Source organism: Dipodomys merriami, unplaced genomic scaffold, assembly GCF_024711535.1.
Source record: "Dipodomys merriami isolate MVZ:Mamm:240054 unplaced genomic scaffold, mDipMer1.0.p SCAF_97, whole genome shotgun sequence".
Classification (NCBI taxonomy): domain Eukaryota; kingdom Metazoa; phylum Chordata; class Mammalia; order Rodentia; family Heteromyidae; genus Dipodomys; species Dipodomys merriami.
This window is the reverse complement of record NW_027206590.1, coordinates 2,100,366-2,121,396: the sequence shown is the minus strand read 5'-3', so window position 1 is coordinate 2,121,396 and position 21,031 is coordinate 2,100,366. Positions and strand designations below refer to the sequence as shown.

General features: G+C 44.7%; 1 protein-coding gene across 1 annotated transcript; it reads right to left on the bottom strand.

The window, feature by feature from the left end:
* Positions 1–20,687, bottom strand: Pwp1 (PWP1 homolog, endonuclein). The gene is made up of 15 exons (XM_070014378.1): positions 20,547–20,687; positions 18,189–18,247; positions 17,877–18,061; positions 16,037–16,122; positions 15,839–15,935; positions 14,527–14,637; positions 12,711–12,841; positions 11,734–11,795; positions 9,211–9,307; positions 8,643–8,704; positions 7,346–7,457; positions 4,951–5,041; positions 4,737–4,858; positions 1,838–1,943; positions 1–322 (listed from the first exon to the last, which is right to left on the bottom strand). Exons 1-15 carry the CDS (start codon positions 20,616–20,618, stop codon positions 213–215), a joined length of 1,503 nt encoding a protein of 500 aa, XP_069870479.1. The 5' UTR covers positions 20,619–20,687; the 3' UTR covers positions 1–212.
* Between the last annotated feature and the right edge of the window lie 344 nt (positions 20,688–21,031).

The window sequence follows — 21,031 nt, the reverse complement described above, 5'->3', positions numbered from 1 at the left end:
TGACAGAGGAATTCGTTTTATTGGTGTTTTCAAGAAATCCAACAAGCCCACTATACACCACCCAGGTGAAGGCAGGCACAAAGACCAGCTCCATACTGCCACGCTCCCCCACAGAGGAACATGAGGCAGTACCTCTGCTTGGCTGGAGGTACAAACGGCACATGTCCAGGCCAGCTCCAAGGTAAGCCAATGAGAACATCCTACGATCTTCATTAAGACTCCATTGGTGTTTCTGAGCTCCTGTTCCCAAAAGGACCACTAATCGACGAGCTTCGCGAACTACCCAGAACAAGCCTCTCACGCCGTCCAAATGCTTCATTTACTAAAAACAAGCAAGCAGTTAAGAAACGACAGCTCAAGAAATCAAGTCTGTACATCATAAGAGACAAGTTTCTTTACTCTGGAGTAGAAACTTTGTTATGAAAATGTATTTAAGTAACACTGCAAATGAGATAGTAACCAGCTTAGAACTCCAAATTAATGTGCTAAAGTCAACCAATTTTTAAATGGTCTCCCCCCATCCCCCCTAGTCCAGGGCTTAAACTCTGAGCCTGGGCGCTGTCCCTCAGCATTTCAGCTCAAGGCTAACGCTCTACTGCTTGAGCCACAGCGCTACTTCTGGCTTTTTCTGCTCATGTGGTGCTGAGGAACCCAGGGCCTCATGCATGCAAGGCAAGTGCTGCTCTACCACTGAGCCACCTTCCCAGCCCTCGACTTTTTTTTTTCTTCCTGGTACACTCCTCTAACTTCCCTGGAAGTAGCTAATCTACCTTGGTTAACAGGTGTTCCGTCCCTTAGAGACACTGCCTACTGCCTTCCCATTCTATTTCAGGTTTTCTCTCTCTCTCTCTCTCACTCTCTCTCTCTCTCTCTCCTCTGTATTGTGACTACATAGAACTTTGTGGATTTAGGATCTCTGATATAAATTCAAGCCAGAGTAACCCAGAGAAACCTCTTTGTTCCTTATAGGAGGGAAGATTCAGGAACCATACAGTGGGGGCATATTAGACTGTTTATAAGACATAGCAGACTACCTCAAGATAATAAAGCAGCAGCCACATCTTCTAAGGGGAAGACACTGGCCACCTGGGAAAGCAATCTTGAAGAAAGCAGTTGGGAAAGGGGCACACTTATGTATTCTGGTAACTAGCAAGGCAAAGGCTCTTTTTTGAGTACAGAACATTTCCTTCCGTCTTCCCAGGAAACCTTTCAATTTAAAAGACTTTAGGGAGGGAATGTGGTTCAGTAGTAGAGTGCTTGTCTAGCATGCATGAACCCTGGGGTTCGATTCCTCAGTACCACATACACAGAAAAAGCCAGAAGTGGTGCTGTGGTTCAAGTGGTAGAGTGCTGGCTTTGAGCAAAAGGAGCCTAGGCCCTGAGTTCAAGCACCAGGACTGGCAAAAAAATAAAAAAAATAAAAATAAATAAAACACTTTAAAAAATTACATAAACTTGGGGCTGGGAAGGTGGCTCAGTGGTAGAGTGCTTGCCTTGCATGCCTGAGGCCCTGAGTTCGATTCCTCAGCACCACATAAGCAAAAAGAAAAAAGCCGGAAGTGGCGCTGTGGCTCAAGTGGTAGAGCGCTAGCCTTGAGCTGAAGAGCTGAGAGGGACAGTGCCCAGGCCCAGAGTTCAGGCCCCACGACCGGAACCCCCCCCCCCAAAAAAAAACGTAAACTTAAACATAAGGTGTGAACACAACCTTATTCATGAACCCCAATATTTCTGAAGTAAAGGGACAGTACTACAGCCATCTGAACACATGCAAGCCAGGCACTCTGGGTTGGTACTTTCAGGGCCCTTTGAGAGAGAGCGGGACACTCAAGATTCTTACCTGAGGATACAGTGCTGATGTCCCAGACCCGAAGCCCCTCTTTTTGACCTCCGAAAGCATAAATAAATGGCAGGTCGGGGCAACAAGACGAACAGAAGAGAACTCCCTGAGGAGAAAAGGACAGAAAGTGAGTTACTGAATCCTTTTCTGAGCACCTGTCCTGTGTCTAAGATGCTGGGATCCGAGTTCTCAAAGCCGGCTCACCACCGCAGAGGCAGCTGGCAGTCAAGGCAAGGAGTGGCATGTGTGGCACGAAAGCTGTGCCGTGAGGATGTGCACCCTCTGACCATCTGCCTTCGCTGTCCTCCTACGGCGTCCCTCGCCCGCCTCATCTCTATGCATACCAGGAACCTGCAGCTCACCTTCTCAACAATGGCAGTGATACTATGAAATCTCCACCCACCCCTTTTTCTGGGTTGTTGCGGGTTAAAGCCAGGGGTTGCTGGGCAGATGCTCTACTGCTGAGCTACATCCTCAGCCCGTATTATTTTTGTTTTTTTTGCAGAGCTGAGGACTGAACTCAGGGCTTTGCACTTGCCAGGTAAGTGGTCTAAATCCTCAACCCCCTTAAACCATTTTTTTTTTGGTCAGCCCTGGGGCTTGCACTTAGGGCCTGGGCACTGTCCCTGAGCTGCTAGTGCTCTACCACTTGAGTACCATTACTGGCTTTTTCTGTTTATGTGGTACTGAGGAATTGAACCTAGGGCTTTGTGCATGCTAGGCAAGCACTCGACCACTAAGCCACATTCCCAGCACCCTACCCCTGCCCCCATTACCTCTTTTTTTTTTTTTTTTTAATTTTTTTATTGTAAAGATACTATACAGAGGGTTACAGTTACATGAGTGAGGTAATGAGTACACTTCCTCTTGAACATTGTTACCCCTTCCATTGTTTTCCCCCTACCATCCCCTCCCTCCCTCCTTTCCCCAAGGTTCTTTTTTTTTTTTTGATTGTGATTAAGTGATTACTTAATTTCCGGAAATTCACAGTATTGTGGAATAATGATGCTCATTTAAAGTCACAAGTTCATTCTAACTTTCCTGGAGCAAATTGTCTATCACAGTCTGTAATATATAATGGTGCTCACATGTTATATACCATATATGTGATCAGCAGCATGGGGATATTTGGTAGTGGTTCAACCAGATGAGTGGGAGTTCTTTGTTTCTTAAGTCCTGTTAGTTTTGTCATATCACCTAACATTTTGGATTTATCATCCACTTATCAGGGAGACCATGTACTGTTTGTCTCTTCGTTCTTGGCTTACCTCGCTCAACATGATTCCTTCTAGCTCCATCCATTTCCCTGCAAATGCCATTATTTTGTCATTTCTAATGGCTGCATAATATTCCATTGTGTATAGATACCACAATTTTTGGATCCATTCATCTGTGGTGGGGCATCTAGGTTGTTTCCATATCCTAGCTATTGCGAACAGTGCTGCAATAAACATGGAGGTGCACGTGTCCTTGTATATTGGTTCCTGTTGTTCAGGGTAGATGCCTAGAAGTGGTATGACTGGGTCGTAAGGGAGGTCAATCTTTAGCTTTCTAAGGACCCTCCAGACTGCTTTCCAAAGTGGTTGGATGAGTGTACATTCCCACCAGCAGTGTAATAGCGTTCCTCGTTCTCCACATCCCCTCCAGCATTTGTCGTTGGCTGATTTGTGGATGTGGGACATTCTGACTGGGGTAAGGTGGTATCTCAGGGTTGTCTTTATTTGCATTTCCTTCACCACCAGGGATGATGAACATTTCCTCATGTGTTTCTTTGCCATTTTTATTTCTTCATTTGAGAAGTCCTTCTTTAGTTCCCTTGCCCATTTAGTAATTGGTTTGTTAGGTTTGGGAGGGATTAGTTTCTTGAGTTCCCTGTATATACAGGATGTTAACCCCTTGTCTGATATATTGCTGGTAAATATTTTTTCCCAATTAGTTGGCTTAAACCATTTTTTAAACTTTTAACATTTCCATATTTCACTACTATATAAAACTTGTTAGATAAAACATGTACTATGGAAAATATCAACAGGAAATACTGCAATAAGTCTGCAGCTGGATAACCACTGTTCATTCTTTAGAAACAGTTTGCTAGACAGAAAGAAGACTTAAGCATGGGATGATACTGTGAAAACTGCTTCCTTAACCTGTCTTCCCTGTAAGTTGAGTAAAGCTACACTTAATTTTTTTTGTGTGTCAAGTTGTGCAGCTTGAACTCAGGGCCTGAGCGTTGTCCCTGAGCTCTTTTGCTCAAGGCTAGCACTCTACCACTTTGAGCCACAGTGCCACTTCCGGTTTTCTGGAGATTAATTGGAGATGAGTCTTACAGGGACTTTCCTGCCTGGGAAGGCTTTGAACTGTGGTTCTCAGATCTCAGCTTCCTGAGTAACTAGGATTACAGGTGTAAGCCACTGGTACCCAGCTAATACTTAATTTTTAATAGCTCAACATGGCATCCTGCTGTGACAGCGTATAGCAAGTATGCATTTTTTGCTAAAAGTCACTGGGATTTTTAATGTTTTGCTACTGTGTGTGTGTGTGTGTGTGTATAAAATCAACTTCAGCATAGTCAGAGATAGTTAGAAAAAGTTAGTGGTAAAGTGACCCAATAGCTCCAGGGTCCTAATGTCCACGTTTGACTTTAAGGTGAATTATGTGGTTACTTGTTCTCACTCCATTCTTGGTCTTACCAAAGGACTGTTAGGTATGGAGGCAGAAGAGGATCCATACAATGAATTCCTTAAAGCTGTCCTAAGTCATAAATCTCCCACCAAACTTGACTTGGCACAAAATGAACTTCCCCAGCACATCTGTAATATACATTCTTTAATGCACTGAATCCCAGAGAGTGCCAAGAAACTGAATATATAGAAAACAAAGAAAACAGGCAACTCCTCACCATTTTCATGTCCCTGGAATGCACGAGGCTTGGCCTGTCTCCTAAGATGTCCCAAATTTTCACATATTTGTCTGCTGAAGCAGTCACAAGACAGCCCTTGATCTGACTGCTCAGATCGAGACCTACAGGAGATATGAGTTCAGTGACTCTTATTGCTTTGAAATACAGATTTCATCATAAATTGACAGAAATGAAAGAAACACTTTTTACTCACCAGAGATTTCATCATTGTGTGCGTTAAGTGTAAAAACTGGCTTATCTGAACGGGCATCCAAATTATAAACAAAGCCGTCATCCGTGCTAGCCTGAAAGAACAAGCATGGCACAATCCTCTATGTGACAACAAAGTTTACCAGTGGCCGAGGAACCACTTCACAGTCAAATCAGCTGTATGTCTGACTTGCCTTGGAGTTTATTAGTGACGTGGACACAGAGAATTTACTTTTGGAGGAGCTATGTGCACTCCTGTGGACTAGTCCAGACATGCCCACTAAGTAGTGGCACTACGATGAAGCTGGGGTGGGGGAGGGAGTACAGTTAAGATGTAGAAGCACTGAGGTGCCAGTCACACTTGAGATGACACAGGGGACACTGAGAAGTAAGCGCTGAAGAGCAGGGTGGCCTGGCGGGCGGAGCTCCTGGGGTACGAGCTGATGTGCCCACATGGTGAATCTGGAGTGTGTGTGGGGGAACAGGGATGGCAGGGGATGAGGAGATGGCTTGTTTAGTGAGGATCAGTGATGCTGATGTCGGGGCAGGCGTTCAATCAGGCAGAACAGCTCAGGGTTATTAGGCTTGCAAGAAAAGGAAGTACTGGGCATCAGTGGCTCATGCGTGTAACCCTACACAGGAGACTGAGATCAGGGGATAGAGGTTCAAAGCCAGCCCAGGCAAAAAATTCTAAAACTTCATCTCCAAAATTACCAGCAGGGGCTGGGAAGGTGGCTCAGTGGTAGAGCGCTTGCCTTGCATGCATGAGGCCCTGGGTTCGATTCCTCAGCACCACATAAGCAAAAAGAAAAAAGCTGGAAGTGACGCTGTGGCTCAAGTGGTAGAGCGCTAGCCTTGAGCTGAAGAGCTGAGGGACAGCGGCCCAGGCCCAGAGTTCAGGCCCCACGACTGGACTCAAAAACCAACCAAACAAACAAAATTACCAGCAAAAAAGCACCAGTGATGAGCAGGCCAGCTGCATGAGAGCTTGATGCTCCCGAGTTCAAGTCCCAGCACTGGCACAATCAGCAACAGCAAGACCACAGGGGTAGAGTGAAGGGACAGGGAGAGATCCAGAGTCAAGGGTGGGTTCATAAATTAAAAGTATCTTCTGGGCTGGGAATGTGGCTCAGTGGTAGAGTGCTTGCTTAGGATGCATGAAGCCCTGGGTTCCATTCTTTAGTACCACATACACAGAAAAAGCCAGAAGTGGTGCTGTGACTCAAGTGGTAGAGCATTAGCCTTCAGCTGAAGAGCTCAGGGACAGTGCCTAGGCCCTGAGTTCAAGCCCCAGGACTACCCCCCCCTTCAAAAAAAAAAAGCATCTTCTTGGACTGATGGAAATATTAATTTTTTTTTTGTTGGTAGTGGGGCTTAAACTCTGGGCCTGGATGCTGTCCCTGAGCTCTTCAGCTCAAGGCAAGTGCTTTACCACTTGTGCCACAGCACCACTTCAGTCTTCTGGTGGTTAACCGGAGATAAAAGTCTCACAGACGTCCCTTGCCTGGCCTGACTTTGAACTGCGAACCTCAGATCTTAGCCTCCTGAGTAGCTAGGATTACAGGTGTGAGCCACTGGTGCTTGGCAAAAAAATATTTTGTTTTTGGCCAGTTCTGGGGTTTGAACTCGGGGCCTGGGCACTGTCCCTAAACTTCTTTTGCTCAAGGTTAGCAATCTACCACATGAGCCACAGCGCCACTTCTGGCTTCGGTTTATGTGGTACTGAGTAATCAAACCCAGGGCTTCATGCATGCTAGGCAAGCAGTCGCCACAAGCCACATTCTCAGCCCCCCCTCCCCTAAAATATTTTTCTAAGGGAAAGAGGCAAGAAGAGTCTGAGCTCACAACCAGTCTTGGGCTACATATTGCAAAATAAACAAAATGTCTCAAAATAAAACAATATGAATTATGATTACTATTTCATAAAACAGATAAAATGATGAAAAGCAAGTGAAAATAAAATGTAGCTAATCTAGAGTAGTTGACAATGAGCAAAATCACTCACATAGCCACTAACTTTTTATGGCTAAGTCATTCTCTTGTTAAAAAGACAAACCTGGGGCTGGGAAGGTGGCTCAGTGGTAGAGCGCTTGCCTTGCATGCTCGAGGCCCTGGGTTCGATTCCTCAGCACCACATAAGCAAAAAGAAAAAAGCCGGAAGTGGCGCTGTGGCTCAAGTGGTAGAGCGCTAGCCTTGAGCTGAAGAGCTGAGGGACAGCGCCCAGACCCAGAGTTCAGGCCCCACGACCGGACCCCAAAAAAAAAAAAAAAAAAAAAAAAGACAAACCTTTCTTCAACCTTAAGACCCAAAAGTTCCACATTATTAACAGAGAAGAAAGTTTTTTGTTGATACGCTCTCTAAAGTATAATTAAAAGAACCCATGATGTAATGTTCTTACCAAAAAGTGGCAAGGTGAGAAGTGATTCCATGTGACTCTCTCGATCTGCCCGCTGAAGCGCCACATTCGGTGGCTTTCATCCGGACTCCGGCAGTCATACAGTGCCACTGACCTGGACACAGTCAGGCCAAGTTAGCCTTTGAAGAGTTCAAGTCTTCCTATGTTTTTATTTTTAATGAAATGGTAACAGAAGCACTGTGAAGTCAAGGTTCAGTTATTCAGAGCTGGTTTTAAGGTTCTATAATGTTTTTAAGATAGGAAAAAATGAGCTCCCTTTTACTAGTAGGTAGATTCTGGGTCTGTCGCTCAATTGAAGGCACTGGGAACACTCACAGTGGCTTGACTTTGCACATCCAAGATGAACCCTCTATTTCCACATGATTCATGTCTTTGCCACAACTCTCCACAATGAGGCTATTGTGCTTGGGGGAGGGGAGGAGGGTCCTAAGGGAAATGCCTGTAATTCTGCTTCCATCATCCTGACAGATGATACACTTCCATTTTTTTCAAAGGGTGAGGAACCGGTCTTTACTGCTCTCTGATCCTACCAGCCATCTTTCCCACAGAGGCGTGCACATGACAGGGGTCAGCCCCTGGGAGGCCTCAATTCTTCACCCCTCCCTAGGTATAGGCCTTCTGTCATCATGTGATGTGGGAATTCTTCCCATAAGGGTAGAGAGTCTATTTTCCAATCCATGTGACCTGTTTTGGCCAAAAAATCCCCAAACCATAAATAAAAACAGAAAAAGTAAAATCACACCAACCCCCAAAACAGTAGCAGCAGCAGCAACAACAAAAAAGCCCAAACCACGCCAAGATAAAACTAGTTCGGAGCCTAGATCTCCAGAGGTCGTGGTATCTCTGCTTTGCTCCTGAACATGCTGTTCGTTTAGCCTGTGTTTGCAGACAAACAAGTCTCCTTGCCCAGGCTAACCAAGCCAATGTGATCAGAGCTGCCAGCTGAATTCAGCCTACATCAGAGAGATGTCACATCAGAGAGATGTCACAAGGCTCTAAGGAATCATTGTCTACTAAGTTAAGTAATGATTTCTAGGATGGCTGTTTCACAAAAATGGTGAACTCACATATCTTCTAAACTCAGTGCAGTTGCTAGTTCCCATAGCTAGACATTGTGGTGACAGATCCAGATCTTTGCAGACCAAAAGGATCAGAGCTGCAAAGGAAAACTAAGTTGTGCTAACAATTCACACATGTCTTCGGTTGGGACAGCAAGTGATAGTTTTCCAATTCAAGAGGATCAGGACAGAGCAGCAGTGACTCTTGTGTGCTTCCTTACTTATCATAGGATCCAGAAATCAATGTCTGTGCTTCGAATGGATGAAACTGCAGAGTCTGGACCTAAGGGGGAGAGATCTCCATTTGCTTTTAGTAACATTACCTATTATTAGGCGAAAACAGATTTCACAGTGTTAATAAAAATTGTTCCCTTCCTATAAAGTATTGTCTGTGTTAAGAAATGTAAAACGTTGCATATTCAAAAGGCAAAACATGTTCCAAAATAAAAGCTGACATCGACAATAATGCACCAAACACCCTCAAATGTTAAAAGAAGTCCAGAAGAAATGCGGTGTGGTTAAAGGGCCTTGGTAAACTGCAAGCGCATGCGTGTACCAGGGAGCCCACAGCCATGGTCACAGATCGGCTTCAGTGCTTACTGCTGGGTCTGACAGCCTGTCTTCTTGGGGTCCTCAGTGAACATGTTGTAGGAAATGAATTTTCCACTCATTGTCCCTCCCAGCACCGAATGGGGTTTTATGGAGACTGGGCTTTAGGGAATCATGGTATAAGCCATGAGAAGCTCTGCATGTGTGTTGGAGATTAGTAGCCCCTTTCTGTCCCCTCACCTTGTCTGTGTGCACAGCCAGGGTGGCTGCTGGCTTCCCCACGGACATATCCCACAGAACCACAGTGCTGTCAGCAGACGCACTTGCCAGCACATTTCTGAAAAGAGAGAAGAAACAAACTAGGTTGTCTTTTAAAAACAAAGTATGATTCACTAAGCAAAGTATGCCATTTACCACAGCATCAAGAAGATAGTCCATGTTCCTGTACTGGAAGTGGTAACATGGCATCTACAGACTGAACTGTGAGTTGAGGCGCACATTCACCTACTGCCATTCAAAATCCCACAGTCTGCCACATTCTGCAGAATTAAAATTGAGAATTAAATTAGCTCTAAAAATTTATAGAAATGTAAGGACTCTTAATAACAAAAAAAAAATCCTGAAAACAAAGAGCAAAGTTGGGAAGCCTATTATTATCTGATTTCAAAACTTGTTGAAAAGTTACAGTAATCCCAACAATGTACTGCTGGCCTATGGATAGATCTAGAGATGAACAGAAGAACAAGTGAGTCCAGAAATAATCCTTGGCCTCTGACAATTCAGTGCCTGATCGGGGAAGAACAGTCTATTCAACCAATGTGGTGGAGACAACAGGACATCCTCTCAGAAACTTTAGGCTACTACATCGCCTACCACACACAAAAATACCTCAAAGTGGGTCACAGACTTAGATGGAAGGGCTAATACTATAAAATTTTCTAAAGGACACAGGTGTAAATCTTTAGCACCTTGAGCTATACAATTTTTTTAAAATGATGTAAGAGCAAAAACATAAATGACAAAAATAAGTAGGAACACTGTCAATATGAAAAACTTGAAACTTAGGAGAGAACGTATTTTCTTTCTTTTTTTTCTCCTTTTTTTGTGTGTGTGAAAATACTGTACAGAGGGGTTACAATTACATGGGCAAGATAATGAGTACATTTCTTATTAAGCATTGTAGCCTCCTCTGAGAAAGTATTTTCAAATCCTAGTTCTGACTAGCATTTTTAATATCCAGAAGGAGCTCCTACAATTCCATTTTGAAAATAGGAAAGGGAGTTGAACAGACATTTTTCCAAAAAAGATATGCAATGGCCAATAAGCATAAAATTACTCAATATTATTGATCAATGAGAAATGCACATCAAACTCACACAGACCTGCAATCCTAGCTACTTGGGAGGCCAAGGAAGGAGGTTACCTTGGGCCTAAGAGCTGAGGATAGCTTGGGGGGGAAAAAAAAAAAAGGAAAATAAGAAAGAAAACAGGTACTCCAAATAATATGAAACAAAAATCCTACAAGAGATATCACTTCATAAACTCTAGGATGACTATTATCCAACAACAGCAGCAAAAGAAATGTTGGAAGAATGGAAAAATGAGAACACAGTATATACATTGCTTGCAGGAATATGGAATGTACAGCAGCTATGGAAAACAAACTTTAAAAACACACTTATGGCGCTATGGCTCAAGTGGTAGAGCGCTAGCCTTGAGCTGAAGAGCTGAGGGACAGCGCTCAGGCCAAAGAGTTCAGGCACCACGACCGGACCCTCCCCCACCCAAAAAATAAATAAATAAAAATAAAAACACATTTTTGTGTGCCAGTGGCTCATGCTTGTAATCCTAAATACTCAGGAGGCAGACATGTGAGGATCGAAATTCAAAGCCAGCTGAGGCAGGAAAGTCTGGGAGATTCTTTTCTCCAATTAACCACCAGAAAACTGGGAGTAGTGCTGTGGCTCAAAGTAGTAGAGGGCTAGCCTTGAGTGAAAAAAGCCCAGGGATAGTACTTAGGCCCTGAGCTCAAGCCCCACAACTGACCAAAAACAAACAAACAAAACAAAAACAAGCCCCAAAACCTTTTCTAAGCTTTGCAGTAACCACCAGAAGACACGAAAGCAGTGTGAGCTGTCTGTGCATCCACACTCACAGCAGTGTTATTCTCAACATCCTAAAAGCAGACGCAACTCCAGTGGCTACTGATGGACAAACTGTGGTATATGCATTCAAAGAGAATTAGGTCTGACATACAGACTGCAGATGAACCCTGAAAAATGGTGGCTGCCAGGGCTGGGAGGAAGGGAAGGTGAAGTGTCAGTGTCTTCAGTGATTCAGGGGCTGCTTCAGTCTGGGAACATCTGGGGATGGGTGGTGGGGACAGCTGCACTATGATATGAGTATACTGAAAGTTACTAAACTGAAAAGTTGGTGCTAGGGGAATGCCATGTGTATTTCTACAAAATGTATAGGGGCGGGGGAGAGGACATGGATGAAATTTGGAAACAAAGTAAAGTGAGAAAGATCTGGAAGAACCAGTGCTGTTGTACCACTGGCGCTGGGTGCTTGCTGTCTCTCTAAGTGGAGAAGTGGAGGCCATGTGTGCACACTGGTATCGAACTCCTGGGTGATGTGGAGATGGAGATGTTGCTTCAAGCAGCGAGGAAGTGGGTGAAAGAAGAAAGGTACACAGCATGGAAGCAGACAGGCAGGAACACGATACAATGGTTTTCCAATCATCCAAATGTCGTTCCTCTTTACCTGATTAGCTTGTTCCATGAAAGGTCGAGGACAGCATCCGTATGCCCTTCCGCAGAGGAGCTCTGCAATGATTGCTTTAATTACTTTTTTAATTGTGATTGTTAAATTTGTGAGACTCATTAAACTCTAGGCTTAACGCTTTGCTCTAATATACTCTGCTGCAGAAGTAAAGAAATAAACACTCTTTTGTATTAGGTAACTACAATAAATATTCTTTTTAGGGAAGAAATTAAACCATCTCTTGAACTTGCTGCTAATCCTACAAATATTAATATTGCTCCCCACCTCCTGCAAAACCTAATAATTTAAGAATTACAGGAATGGATACAAGGAGCTAGAATTGTGGCTCTAGTGGGAAAGTATTTGCCTAGCAAGTACAAAGCCTTCAGTTCAAACCCCAGTGCTGGCAAGAAGAAAAAAAAGAGGGAATACATGGAATATTTAGAATTCAACACAGAAAAGGCTAAATAGAAACTTTTGTTTTTCAAAATTTCAAAGCTAGTATATCAGTTTTGAGGAAAGATTAGAACTGGACATGCCAACAGAGGTTTATGTAGTCGTAAGTAAATTTTCTTCAAATTGGTTCTTTTGAAAGTAGAAATTACAGGGTGCTGGGAAGGTGGCTCAGTGGTAGAGTGCTTGCCTTGCATGCATGAGGCCCTGGGTTTGATTTCTCAGCACCACATAAGCAAAAAGAAAAAAGCCGGAAGTGGCGCTGTGGCTCAAGTGGTAGAGTGCTAGCCTTGAGCTGAAGAGAGAGCTAAGGGACAGCGCCCAGGCCCAGAGTTCAGGCCCCACCACCGGGCCCCTCCCCCCCAAAAAAAAGAAAAAAAAAGAAAGTAGAAATTACAATGACATCATAACCACCTGTCCTGTTACACCAAGATCATCTGACTGGGAAATCTATGATCTCTCAACCTCCCTGCTCCAATACACTATCCACTTGTGTTTAGGGTTTAAATATTGAACTTGTTTACCTTCTTTCCTTTCTTCTTCTTCTTTTTCGAAAGCTTCTTGCCAAGTGTGAAGACTGGCTCTAAAGAGTCCACAATATCCAGGTCCCACACCTCGATGACAGGGGTCATGTTTCCCACAGCAATGTAGTTTCCTGCAGGAAGAGCAGTGTGCTGTGATTACAGAGAGTAAAACCAAACTAACTTATTGTAGGCTGAGTGATGGCTTAGAGAGGTGCTTCTCAGGCTTGTAAATCTATCATTTTAAGATTGTCTTTCAGGTAATTTTAAGGGGACTCAAGTCTGCATTTTTCATCAGTAACTAGTGATGCAATGTTATTCTGCTGATTTCAGAGTCACAATTCAACTTGACTAACAACAGCCCAATCTCTTGGCTTCAATTATGAGAACTACTACTACCTATATACCCACCTTCTTCTTCCTTCTCCAGCTTTTGTGAGGATGAGGATCCAAGGGTGAACATGAATAGTGTTCAAGACGTAAGAAGTCAGTGAACAAGACATAAGATGTCAGGATTATCAGTGTTTGCCTTTATTCAAAACTATAGACTGGGCAGATAAAGCTAAAGTGACTAACACGAGAATCTAGTTATTTTGGACAAGCCTCTCCATTTCTATTCTATCTTAAATTTTCTAAGACAAGTTATTACATTATACTCAGTTGGATTCCAGATGTCAGTGGTTCACGCCTATAATCCAAGCTACTCAAGAGGCTGAGATTGGACGTTCAAAGCCAGCCCAAGCAGAAAAGTCTGTGAGAGTCTATCTCCAATGAATCAGCAAAATGCTAGGCTGTAGGTGTGGCACTCTACCATTTGAGCCACAAGTTCAGGTCTTGAGTTCAAATCTGAAACCTGTAAAAACAAAACAGAACCTGGGCGCCTCGTGCCTGTAATCCTAGCTACTCAGGAGGCTGAGATCTGAGGATCTCGATTCAAAGCCAGCCTGGACAAGGAAAGCCTGTGAGACTCTTATCTCCAATAAACCACCCAGAAAACTGGAAGTGGCGCTGTGGCTCAAGTGGTACAGCACTCACTCGCCTTGAGCTGAAGAGCTGAGGGACAGTGCCCAGACCCAGAGTTCAAGCCTCACGACTGACAAAAAAAAAAAAAAAAAAGTCATAATGTTATGTTACTTTAAACTGTTTGTATGGGACCCTTAGAGTACTACAGTCCAAAAACTTCCAGGTCTTGTTCTCAGCCTTCAATGGAGCAGCTACTCTTAGCCAGTCTGAAGTCTGGGGATACCCAAACACAGACCCTGAATAATTAAGTGATGGTGTATTGGTAACAACCTAACCATTGAAAGCATGACTCAAAGGTAGAGGGCCAGCCTACCAAATGCAGAGCCCTGAGTTCAAGCCTCAGTATCATCATTAGGGGTGGAAAAAAAGTAGACAAAACTATGTAACTAAAACTTCAGAAAAGTGACAGTTCCTTTATAAATACTGGCAACAATTCTGAATATGCTTATATAAAACACAAAATTTATGTAAATTAAGAAAACTCTATAGCTCATGCCTGTAATTTTAGCTAGTCAGGAGGCTGAGATTTGCTGATCAACGTTCTAAGCCAGCCTTGACAGGAAAGTCCATGAGACTCTCATCTACTATTAGCTAACATAAGAAATGGAGGCAGAGGTGTGGTTCAAGAATAATAAAAGGAACAGAGCACAGGCTCTGAATTCAAATCCCATGTGTGCGCGTGCGCGCGCGCGCGCACACACACACACACACACACACACACACACACACGCTCACACACTCACTCATTCACTCCATAGACTAGAAACAATTTTGCAACTTCAAGTTTTCCAATTACCTGTAGAATCATCTGGGCTAGGATCAAAATTCAGCCATTCCACACTAAGAGGATATGCAGAAAGGAGAATATCATGGTGTACATAAAAAGAGTCTTCTTCTTGGTTATAAACTGTAATGATTGGTGAAAAAGAATTCATACTTAGAAATGGAAGAGCTAATCAAAACTTATTGTTAACAGTCTTCAAAGTTAATTAAAAACCAACCATGTAAAAGAAACTCCGGAGGCACTGGGTTTGGAGCCAATGCTTCCTGAAGTGGGGACTGGGGCCCAAAAGAGAATTGGGGCCTTCTGTGTTCAAGTATTATGAAGAAAAGGGGCTACTCTGCAAAGGGGAAGCATTTGAAATGACTGGAAAAGCAGGAGAAATCTTGTGTGTCCAGTACAATCTTAACCTTGGCAAACATGTTTACATAATAAAAAGCCCTGTTTAATTGTATATATCTAAGGGGTCTATTGCCATGGTAAAAAACAGACTAGTTGGGCATGGTGGCTCGAGCTTGTAATTCTCGCTAGCTGGGAGGTAAGAGATGGGGATAAGGTTCCAAGGCCAGCCATTGGAAAAAAAAGTTTGAAACATTCCATCTCAACTCATGTCTGGGCATGGTGGCGCACGTCTATTACCCAGAGGTAACAAGTAAGCACAATGGCTGGACGTAGTTTGTCTTCCTCAGCCCATGTGAAGCATGAGTAGGAGGACTGAAGCCCAGGCTGGCCTGGGAATAAAGGGAGACCCAACTTCGAAAATAACCAGTGGAGGGCTGGGAAGGTGGCTCAGTGGTAGAGAGCTTGCCTTGCATGCATGAGGCCCTGGGTTCAATTCCTCAGCACCATATAAGCAAAAGAAAAAAGCCGGAAGTGGAGCTGTGGCTCAAGAGGTAGAGCGCTAGCCTTGAGCTGAAGAGCTGAGGGATAGCGCCTGGGCCCAGAGTTCAGGCCCCACGACTGGCCCCCCCCCAAAAAAAAAAAAAAAAAAAGAAAAAACAGAAAGAAAAGAAAATAACCAATGGAAAAGGGTATGGATCAAGCAGTAGAGCACCTGCCTAGCAAGTACAAAGCTCTGAGTTCAAACTTGAGTACTGCCAAAAAAAGATCTCAGACTTTACATGACAGCCAAAACAAGAGAACACAATCTCAGATTTGATGTGCCCAGAGCAATAACCAGAAAAGGACAGCTATGTAAAATTAACTGTATAACCAACTGACCCGGGCAAAGGCAGGATCTAGCACCTAAAATGTCTGAACAGCAACCACTGCAATTACATTACCATCACTTAGAAAGCCTTCTGGTAGGGGACTTAATTTTACTTACCATGAACCTCTAAATTGCACTGTTCCTGTTCAGCTCGGCCACAAACTATGAGGTTATCACTGGGCTTAATCAAGAAATCATCACGTTCATATTGTTCCTAAGGAGGTAGGAAAAAAAAGTCATTAGCTAGAGACAGAGGTCAAATATGGTTCATCCAACACGTAAGGAAGTAATTAGAAAAGCAACATGAACATTTACCGTGTCTTTCAGGGTGACATAAGGATCTTGATCATTACTTCCATAGACTGTAAGACCCATGAGAGATTCACCAAGAGTCTCAGCATCTATGATAAGATTTCATCAATCAAAATGAGTAAAATGGTCATCTTGACAAAAATATTTCCAAGCCCGTCTTTGGACTTAGAGCAACTATCTAATTCATAACTAACTGCACCATCGATAGCTGGGAAAGAAAGTAGTAAGCATATTTAAGAGCCATTCTATTTGACCTTTGGAATGCATTTCTGTCAGTCTCAGAAGTTACAATGCTCCAATGAAAGAATAAAGGCTTTTTTAGAAAATATGAGTAACTGCTCAGATTCTCTAGCTTTTTCCAGGCAATCATGACTCAAGGTTCTCTAGAGAAAAGTCCAGAAACCCTAAAATCAGTAAAATAAATAAGGGGCGCATGGTCAAAATTGAGAAATGATGGGTTTCACAAGGTTGACCAGAATGCTTTATTCCAAGTGTTGACAGAACTGCTGATATATGGATCTAAGAGAGAATGCTGTACACTCTCCTCTTTACTTCCCCTAGTGAACAGCATACTTGGATTTACACTCACTCGCTCTCCAGAAACCCCTGGACAGCTTCCCTTCCAGTCAGTGAAGTGAGCCTGATTCTTTTGCTGTGGACTATCTTTATAATGAGCTAATGTTCTCCAAGTCGTTTCTGGTTTTCTAAGCTGAGAACTGCTGATTCTATCAAAGGAGTTGCATCAGGTCCCAAAGATGTATAGAGTAACTGGGATTTGGAAGTTATATGAATACCTTCTTTAACATGTTCTCAAGTGCCAAGACTGAATACCTATTTCTCAACCTGAATAATGATTTCTTTTGGGTGGCATTGATAGAAGACCACAAAGCAAGTTCACCCAGTGTTTGCCATCCCCTTTCCCAAAGGACAATACAGTTGTATATATCTTCTTGGCTTATTTTATTTCTTCTAAGACTTTCTACTAGACTTCTTCCTTTCCTTTTTACCTCCCTTTCCTCTTCCCACCTGGAGCTGTCTTTTTCTTTTTTCTTTTTGCCAATCCTGGGGCTTGAACTCAGGGCCTGGACACTGTCCCTGAGCTTCTTTTGCTCAAGGCTAGCACTCTACCATTTGAGCTACAGTGCCACTTCTGGCCTTTTCTGTTTATGTGGTACTGAGGAATCAAACCCAGGGCTTCCTGCTTGCTAGGAAAGCACTCGACCACTAAGCCACATTCCAAGCCTTTGGAATTCTCTTTTTCTAATTGTTTCAACAATAGTGGTGCAAGGACTACCTTTCAGAATGTAATGCTGAAAAACATGACTGTACTTAAAAGAAAGTCATAAAGATAAGTTTCAATTACAACTGCATACAAGGACTCCTCATATGATTATACCTGCTATATGAAAAAGAACATACAACACTTGGATCTTAGATTTGTATTTTAGACCAACTGGTCAGAACTTATCTTCTAGGGGCTGGGAAGGTAGCTCAGTGGTAGAACGCATGCCTTGCATGCCAGAGGCCCTAGGTTCGATTCCTCAGCACCATATAAGCAAAAAGAAAAAAGCCGGAAGTGGCGCTGTGGCTCAAGTGGTAGAGTGCTAGCCTTGAGCTGAAGAGCTGAGGGACAGCGCCCAGGCCCAGAGTTCAGGTCCCATGACCGGACACCCCCCCCTCCAAAAAAAAAGAACTTATCTTCTAGTTTAGTTAACATGTTTTCCATCCAAATCTTAAGCTGAATTAGTTGACTGATGGCGAGGACAATAAAACCCGGAGTCAGGCTCTGGTACTCCACAAGCACTGAGCCTGGGAGGACAAAGCAGCGCAACTGGATTCTCACCTGGGTCCTCGTCCTCATCGTATTTGTCTAAGTCGTACTCAGCCAGCTCATCGTCATCTAGTGTGCGGTCCTCCTCTGGGCCGCCATCCTCCGGGGGCTCCCTTGCTCGTGCCTGTGTGCGGGCACTTTGCATGCCATCTTCAGAAGGACTGCCCACCTCCTCCTCCTCACTGCCACCTTCTTCTCTGTGAGAGTGAAGGCAAAAATGTCACCCAAACGGTGCCGGCCAACCATAAGCCTGCTTAGTCACAATTATTTAAGATATGCAGTTTATCTGGACTCCATCCCAGACACCAATGTTCTTCAACTTACTGTAATTTTTCCTTTGCTTCAGCAATGAGACGCTTTACTTCATCTTTGCTTAGCTCTACCTACAAGAAAGCAAACATTTTATTATGCTGAACTGAAAGAAATCATTGGAAATCCCTGAATTAAAAACTCTTTGAACAAATATAAATTGTAACTTTATGAGACATCAGGATGAGAACCAAAGATTGACATAAGTTCTCTGAATTTAACAAAAATAGAGTTGTGTTTTTGTATTTTTTTTTCTTTAGTTTGTTTTGTTTGTGCTGGTCCTGGGGCTTGAACACAGGGTCTGGGCACTGTTCCTAAGCTTTCATGCTCAAGGCTAGTGTTTTACAACTTGAATCAAAGCTCCACTTCCAGGTTCTTACACTTAAGACCTCTTCCTGCTTAGATATGAGGCTCATTCTACTCTTTCATCTTTAAAAACAAACAAACAACAAAACCCACACTGATTTGTAAAGGAGCTCTGTGCAGTCCATTTCGTCTTCTTTTTAAAAAAATGTTATCTAATGTACCTCCCCTATTCACCCTGGTGCGCATCCCTGAACAAACCACCGCTGCTGTTCCTCTGCTCCCTATAATCACTGCAGCATCCACTTAGTCTCCCCAGTTTTCCTTCTCTAGTCTTATATTTTTTTTTTATCTGCTTCTCACTTGGGTACCTTTTATCTTAATAAGAGTGCAAGGGGCTTGGGAGGTGGCTCAGTGGTAGAGTGCTTGTTTGCATGCATGAGGCCCTGGGTTTGATTCCTTAGTATCACATAAGCAGAAAAAGCTGGAAGTGGCGCTGTGGCTCAAGTGGTAGAGCACTAGCCTTGAGCTGAAGAGCTGAGGGACAGTGCCCAGGCCCAGAGTTCAGGCCCCACGACTGTACCCAAAAACAAAGCAAAACAAAACAACCCCCCCCCAAAAAAAACTCCTGTTTTCATCTGGAAATCACTGTCTTTTTATCTTCAAATCACAGTAATTGAAAGATTATATGTCCTTTATTAATGAGAACCACTTTCTCCTTCGACCAATTTTGAGATATTTTGTCCCTATTCTATAAACAGGCAATGAGTTCCTGCTGCAGGCCAAACACCAGAGAAACAGTCTGAGCTGGGTACTGGTGGCTCAGGCCTGTAAATCCTAACTATTCAAAAGGCTGAAATATAGAGGATCTAGGTTCAAAGCCAGCCCAGAAAAAGTCTGCAAGAATCCATCTTCAATTAACCAGCAAAAACGATGGACTGGAGGTGTGGCTCAAATTGGAGAGCATCATCAGTGAACAATTAAGCCAAGCAAGAGCCAAGCCCCAGAGTTCAAGTCCTGGTATGGTCCACACAAAACAACGAAGGAACAGTAATAATAATAAACCCACATCTACTGGGATTACAATCAACCGCTGCATTCCTGCAGCCTGCTCTGCCATTATTGTCCCAGTGAAACACATGCAAAGCCCCTCCCCTCTTTTATGACCCTTAATTTCAGACACAATATATACGCACATGTCAACTCTATGAAGGGCAAGGCTGTTTGGTTCATGCCTGTCCTCTGACCCTGACAATGCTTGACATGAATAGAAGCCGTAAGTCTGATGAAAAAGTAACCCTTCACCTCTGCTTGGACTCAGTCTCCAACTCCTGGAGGTTTTTCTTTCATACTTCCTGCCCCATCAATATGGACTACCGCAAGGTTTCCGTGTTGTGTGTGTGCGCGCGCGAGTCCTAGGGCTTGAACCCAGGGTCTCAGGGTCTGGGCGCTGTCCCTGAGCTTCCCTCGGCCCCCCCCTCCCCCAAGGCTAGCGCTCTACCATTTGAGCCACAGCGCCACTTCTGGTTTTCTAGTGGTTTTATTGGAGATCAGAGTCTCACGGACTTAACTACGCGGGCTGACTTTGAACCATGATCCTCAGATCTCAGCCTCCTGGGTGGCTGAGCTAGGCATTGTTAATCTGGCTCGGGGCCGCATACGGCAGGCAGCCTCCCAAACCCGGTTTTCTGCGCCTCAGGGCACAGGCCGAGGGTAGGATTCGCCCCACTTTTCCCAGCTACGCCCCCACAAGGAGCCCCGGGCCGCATTTCCCGCCCGGCCGCGCCCCGCCCCTCCGGCTCGCGAGTTTGGGGGTGCGGCCTGGCTGGGGGTACAGGTCGGAGGCGGGGTCCTGACTCCTCAGGTCCAGGAGACCCAGATCCTCGAAGCCGCGGCTCCGTCAAGACATACGGGCCAGGGCCGGGGCAGGGCCGGCGAGCAGGGGCCGGGGCAGGGCCGGGGCAGAGCTGGACCAGAGCCGGCGAGCAGGGGCCGGGACAGGGCCGGGGCAGGGGCCGGAGCAGAGCCGGGGCCCGAGGCTGGGACCCAGCCCACGCGGCCACGCCTCACCTTGTCCGGCGTCTCTTTGGCCACGCCGCAGCGGACCCAGGCCACGCACGTCACCTGCCGGCTGCGGTTCATGGTGCTCGGCTTCGGACGGTCTCAGGCGTGGTCGAAGGAGAGCAGCCACCACCAGACAGCGGCCGTGGACTTCCGGCAAGGCGCAGGCGCGGGCTCTGACGTCACTCGCCGGCGCCGGCGGAGAAGGGGGCGGGGCTCTGGGCGGGATCTGCGCGGGGTGGGCGGGGACATCGCGGAGTGGGCGGGGCAACCTTCGAGGCATTTCCTGGAATCCCAGCCGGGTCTGGTCTTGAACTCTTGAACAGACTTTACAGTGGCACCATCGAGTGTCCAAAGGTGACACTTTATTTTCCTAGACCTGAACTGGATTTCCATTCTCATGTGGCTATGAGCTGTTCATTATTCACAATGAACAGAGCCTGGCACAACAGGTGTCAAGAGTTACTGAACAAATCAACGGAATAAACCTGCTA